The following is a 6244-nucleotide window of genomic DNA, read 5'->3' on the forward strand; positions in this document are numbered from 1 at the left end:
ATGAAGATGAGTTCCACTATCAAAAACAAATGGAGGTTCTGTACATTTGCAAGTTTCATAAGTTGCATTATTCTGTTATCCGTTCTGAATCAAGGACATGACAGTGAAAAGCTATCCCATGTTCAAAACATAACATTATCAACAACATCATCTAATGACTCGGCTCACCAGCCAGCAGCAAGCGCGCAGATTTTAAAACCATCAAACATTGGAGAACATGAAAAAGAGACAAATGAGAAAGAACATGGCAGCAACTTGTCTCATCATCCAACAGCAAGCATGAAATTTTCGGAGGAACCATCAAACACTCGAGAACATGAAAAAGGGTCAAATGAAGAAGAACATATCTGCAACATCTTTGATGGAAAGTGGACTTATAATCCGACAGCAAGTCCTTTGTATAATTGGTCACAGTGTCCATTTCTTAGTGATCAAGTCAGTTGCCAAAGGAATGGAAGGGCAGATTTTGAATACGAAAGTTGGAGTTGGGAAGCTAAGGGGTGTGAGATTCCTAGGTAAGTTAAAAGCTTGCCAACTTTAACTTTGTTTTTATTTCAATTAATGCAAGTTCATCCATTGTTGTTTGTTGACAAGGTTGGTTTTTAAGGTTTAATGGTACAGACTTGTTAGAGAGACTTAGAGGGAAGAGAGTGATATTAGCTGGAGACTCACTCAACAGAAACCAGTGGGAATCTCTTGCTTGCCTTATTTACTCTGCTATTCCTATTCCTTCTTCACAAGCCTATATTAATGTGAAAAGTAATGCCAACAAGGTTCTTAGAGCAAAGGTAAAATGACTGTTTCACCATATACTCTCTCTTCTACGTATTTCTGTACCTGTTCATACATAGTGACAGCTAAAATCCTTAACAAGATGAATAATCTGCAATGTAACAGGACTATAATTGTTCGGTGGAGTTCTACTGGAGCCCCTTTCTAACACAAGTGAAAGAAAATCGTGGTAGTAAAATTATGAGGTTAGACCGACTTTCAGCCGCACAGAATTGGCATGGTGCTCATATTATGGTATTTAACACCGGTCACTGGTGGGAACACCCTTTGAAAATCAAAAAGTAAGCTTTTTTTGTGTTGTGTGAATTATTATGAGAGGCTCATAAACTTGCACTATAAAAACATGGGAAAAAGATTGTGCGGTTATATCCTAATTGGAGTGACATTTGCAGGTTGGACTTCTTTCAGTATAGAAAAAAGGTGGTGGAGGTGGATAAAATGGAGACTGAATTAGCATTTGAGATGGCCATGAAGACTTGGGCTCGCTGGATTGATAAGAATGTGGACATGAACAATACCAAGGTCTTTTTTCGAAGCATATCACCAGAACACAAAGGGAAGCAGTGGTGTTACAATGAAACCAAACCCATCATGGATGAGTCCTATGAAGTAAAATTTCCAAAGTCAATGGTAGAGATTATTGAGAGAACAATTGGTAACATGAGAAAACCAGTGAGGTACTTGAACATCACAAAGCTATCTCAGTATCGTAGAGATGCACATCCATCAGTTTACAAATCAAAGAAAGGAACGCTATTGACACCAGAACAAACTGGGTTTCATGCCGATTGTAGCCATTGGTGTTTGCCTGGATTGCCAGATACATGGAACAGGCTACTGTTTGCATCTATGGTCTTAGACAACTCCAAAGAAACTTCTAGTTCTTAATATGTATTGTTTGATTTTGAATTTTTTGTATGAAAAAATGATTCCCATTGTAGAAAATTTGAAACTGCCAAAGAATTTCTAAGGCGGGGTATTTTATTATATTTGGAGTGAATCTCAAGTTAAACATAAACTTGCAAGTATTTGTAATTAATTTTATAATAATAAATTATAGTATTTGTATTCGTTTTAGTAGAACCTCATGAGAATTAATGGCATTAATGTCCTATCCAATTCTCATAAGAATGGATAAGAAGGCAAATTAAAGCTCCCATTATTAAATTCCCCTAATGTGATTGCAGTTGGAAAAATTGAACCTATATATAGGTCACAATTTTCATATGTTTAATTTAAAGGGATTCATGTCAAAGCAAGTGACACGTTTTAACATCATTAATAAATGGGTCAATTGCGGGTAATTAACACGAAATGGCTTAATTCGCATAATTACATATCATTTTTATCTAACATAAATTTGAACTCTAAAAAGAATTGAGTAATTAAAAGAATTTTAATGATTATATTGATAAATTCTTCATTGAAACTAAAAGTCCTAACCCTTTTACCGAAAACAAAGGGGAAAAAAACTTAGATTGTATATTAAAAGGGTTAAAATAGGTTATGTCATGTTAGTCAGCTTAATAAATGAGTAGTCTTAAGGTTGAGGGGTTTTGATTCGATTATAAAATGAGTCGAGTTAGGGTTAAGCTATATAGTCTAATACCCATTCATCAACATGACACGAACATGACCTATTAACACAAGTAATTGCCCCTACATATAAGGATGATGAAGTCATATACAATAGGCCTCTATGATTTTTACCCAATAAAAAATAAAATGTATTATTGTAAAAGCGGAAGCTTTAATACCAATTTGTTGAGAATAGTGGAAGCGCATAAATATCTATTTGTTTTGTGTATTCAAATAACAAAACAATCACATGGAACACAAAAATTTACATGATTTAGCTTTTGACCACTCTCACAAATACATCCAAAAGAGCCTTCAATCACTAGAAGCACATGACTAAAGAAAACCTAAATTTCTCTCAAAACAAAGCACAGCTTAGAACTCTAAAATAATATGCGGCTGCCTTTAATCACTAATAAATCAATTGCTGCATAACAAATATATTTATACAAAGTATAAGTTGGCTAGGGTATATTATGTGAGAGAATATCACAAAGTCCCCTATACAAGTCCTAATATAACTACGACTTGGTTTACAAATTCTTCCAAGACAAGGACTATGCACTATCACGTGCACTATTCAAGCCACCAATCATACCACGTATTATTTATGTTTTGGACACAATTATGTTACTGCATTTGTTCCTAATTAAGCATTATGTTAGTATCTTGTAGAACTTAGGTTTGGGGAAGGGTTGTAGCTATTCTGTGTTAGAGATTCTTCTTTTACCTGCATCAGTTGGTACCTGATGCATCAGAGATATCTTTATTTCTATGGGGTACCCTTACAGTGAGAGAGATTACAAAAACTTCATGGGCTATGTGGTCCCCCTTAGAGAGAGAGATTACAAAAACATAATGGGTTATGGGGTCCCTTAGTGGCTCCGCCACTGCTTCTAGCTAACCTAAAGTCCATTCTGAACCAGACAAACCATCACGTGCCTTCAACATAAAGAGAAATAACCCTGCCTTCAACTTATGAGAAATAGCATCATAGCCATGAAGATAAGTTCCACTATCACTGACAAATGGAGGTTCTGTATATTTGCAAGTTTCCTAAGCTGCATTACTCTGCTAGTTTGTTTGAATCAGGGCCATGACAGTGAAAAACTATCCGGTGTTCAAGACATTACATTATCAGCAACAACATCTTCCAATGACTCGGCTCAGCATCCAGCAGCAAGCATGCAGCATTTGGAACCATCAAACGTTGGAGAACATGAAAAAGAGGCAAATGAGGAAGAACATGGCGGCAACTTGGCTCAGCAGCCAGCAGCAAACATTCAGTTTTGGGAACCATCAAACGTTGGAGAACATGAAAAAGTGACAAATGAGGAAGAACATAGCGGCCACTTGGCTCAGCAGCCAGCAGTAAGCATTCAATTTTTGGAACCATCATATGTTGGAGAACATGACAAAGAGACAAATGAGGTCCACAGCGGCAACTTGGCTCAGCAGCCAACAGCAAGCATTCAGTTTTTGGAACCATCATATGTTGGAGAACATGAGAAAGAGATAAATGAGGAAGACCACAGTGGCAACTTGGCTCAGCAGCCAGCAGCAAGCATTCAGTTTTTGGAAAAATCAAACGTTGGAGAACATGAAAAAGAGATAAATAAGGAAGACCATAGCGGCAACTCAGCTCAGCAGCCAGCAGCAAGCATTCAGTTTTTGGAACCATCACATGTTGGAGAACATGTAAAAGAGATAAATAAGGAAGAACATAGCGGCAACTCGGCTCCGCATCCAGCAGCAAGCATGCAGTTTTTGCAACCATCAAACGTTGGAGAACATGAAAATGAGACAAATGAGGAAGAACATGTCTGCAACATCTTTGATGGAAAATGGGTTTATGACCCGATAGCAAGTCCTATGTATAATAGGTCACAGTGTCCATTTCTTAGTGATCAAGTTAGTTGCCAAAGGAATGGAAGACCAGATTTCGTATACGAAAAATGGAATTGGGAAGCTAAGGGGTGTGAGATTCCCAGGTAAGTTAAAAACTGGCCAACTTTTACTTTATTTTTATTTCAATCAATGCAAATTCTTCCAATGCTGACAAGGTTTTGTTTTTTAAGGTTTAATGGTACAGACATGTTAGAGAGACTTAGAGGGAAGAGAGTGATTATAGTTGGAGACTCACTCAACAGAAATCAGTGGGAATCTCTTGCTTGCCTTCTTTACTCTGCTATTCCTATTCCTTCTTCACAAGCCTATGTTAATGTGAAAAGTGGTGACTACAAGGTTCTTAGAGCAAAGGTAAGATGAATGCTTCATCATACTGTCTCTTCTACTTATTTCAAATAGTTGTTCATACATAATGATAGCTACAAATCCTTAACAAGATGAATAATCTGCAATGTAACAGGACTACAATTGTTCTGTGGAGTTCTACTGGAGCCCCTTTCTAATAGAATTGAAAGAAAGACGTGGTAAAAAAATTATGAGGCTAGACAAACTTTCAGCCTCAGCACAGAATTGGCATGGTGCTCATATTATGGTATTTAACACCGGCCACTGGTGGAATCACCCGGGGAAAATCAAAGAGTTAAGCTTTTTAGTCTTGTGTGAATTATTATAACCAGCTCATAAACTTGCACTACAAAAACATGGGAAAAAGATTGTGTTGTTGTATCTAATTGGAGTGATATTAATTTGCAGGTTCGACTTCTTTCAGTATAGGAAAAAAGTGGTGGAGGTGGATAAAATGGAGACTGGATTAGCATTTGAGATGGCCATGAAGACTTGGGCTCGCTGGATTGATAAGACTGTGGACATAGACAAAACCAAGGTCTTTTTTCGAAGCATATCACCAGAACACAAAGGGAAGCAGTGGTGCTACAATGAAACTAAACTCATCATGGATGAGTCCTATAAAGCAATATTTCCAAAGTCAATGGTGAAGATTGTTGAGAGAACTATTAGCAGCACGAAGAAACCAGTGAAGTACTTGAACATCACAAAGCTATCTCAGTATCGTAGAGATGCACATCCATCAGTTTACACATCAAAGCAAGGGAAGCTATTGACAGCAACGCAACGAAGACAACCTTGGTCTTATGCTGATTGCAGCCACTGGTGTTTGCCTGGATTGCCAGATACATGGAACAGGCTAGTGTATGCATCTATGGTCTTAGACAAACTTCCTAGATATTTCTAGTTCTTAACATCTAATTGTTTGCTTGAATATATGATCTTTTTTTCAATGTAGAAATATTGTAATTCCAAGAGAATTAAGTAATGTGCAATTCACATGGGCTACATTTTTATATATATATATATATATATATATATATATATTTTTTGATAATTATAAATGAGCTCTAGGTTTTTTTTTTTTTTTTTTTTTACTCCTACTTTGATGTCAAACAAGGTTCATATGTGATTTTCTTTCTAAACCATTTAGATTTTCACTTACACGTATTTTTAAAAAAATTAAAAATTTTTGTTTAAACACACAAACCAAAAAGGCCCATAATAACCTAAAATACCTTATTTGCCCCTACACAAAAGACAAAAGAAATTTCTCAATTCACCGTACCTTTTCTAAGAGCATCTCCTAGGGGTGTGCAGAAAATCCACCGACTCACCAAACCCGACCCGACCCGCCGGGTTGGGTCGGTTTTTATGGCTTGGTGGGTTGGGTTGGGTTACAAAAAAAAAATTTTATGGCGGGTTGGGTTGGGTCTGGGTCATAAAATTACAAACCCGCCAAACCCAACCCAACCCACCCATATTTAATATATATTTAAAATATATTTTTATATTTAATAATTTTTTTTAAATCAATTGTAGGGAACTTATATATATATATATATATATATATATATTTAATAATTAAAAAAAAAAACAGTTGTAGAACAGTATTTCCTCA

At 36.3% G+C, this 6244-nt stretch overlaps 2 protein-coding genes across 2 annotated transcripts; both read left to right on the forward strand.

Moving 5' to 3' along the window:
* Positions 1 to 1680, forward strand: LOC126701791 (protein trichome birefringence-like 42). The gene is made up of 4 exons (XM_050400165.1): positions 1 to 515; positions 608 to 788; positions 898 to 1073; positions 1185 to 1680. The coding sequence occupies exons 1-4, from the start codon at positions 1 to 3 to the stop codon at positions 1678 to 1680; spliced, it is 1368 nt and encodes a 455-aa protein (XP_050256122.1).
* Positions 1681 to 3332: 1652 nt separating this feature from the next.
* Positions 3333 to 5631, forward strand: LOC126714447 (protein trichome birefringence-like 33). The gene is made up of 4 exons (XM_050414601.1): positions 3333 to 4361; positions 4449 to 4629; positions 4739 to 4917; positions 5032 to 5631. The coding sequence occupies exons 1-4, from the start codon at positions 3349 to 3351 to the stop codon at positions 5528 to 5530; spliced, it is 1872 nt and encodes a 623-aa protein (XP_050270558.1). The 5' UTR covers positions 3333 to 3348; the 3' UTR covers positions 5531 to 5631.
* Positions 5632 to 6244: the final 613 nt, after the last annotated feature.

This window comes from Quercus robur, chromosome 2 (genome assembly GCF_932294415.1).
Source record: "Quercus robur chromosome 2, dhQueRobu3.1, whole genome shotgun sequence".
Classification (NCBI taxonomy): domain Eukaryota; kingdom Viridiplantae; phylum Streptophyta; class Magnoliopsida; order Fagales; family Fagaceae; genus Quercus; species Quercus robur.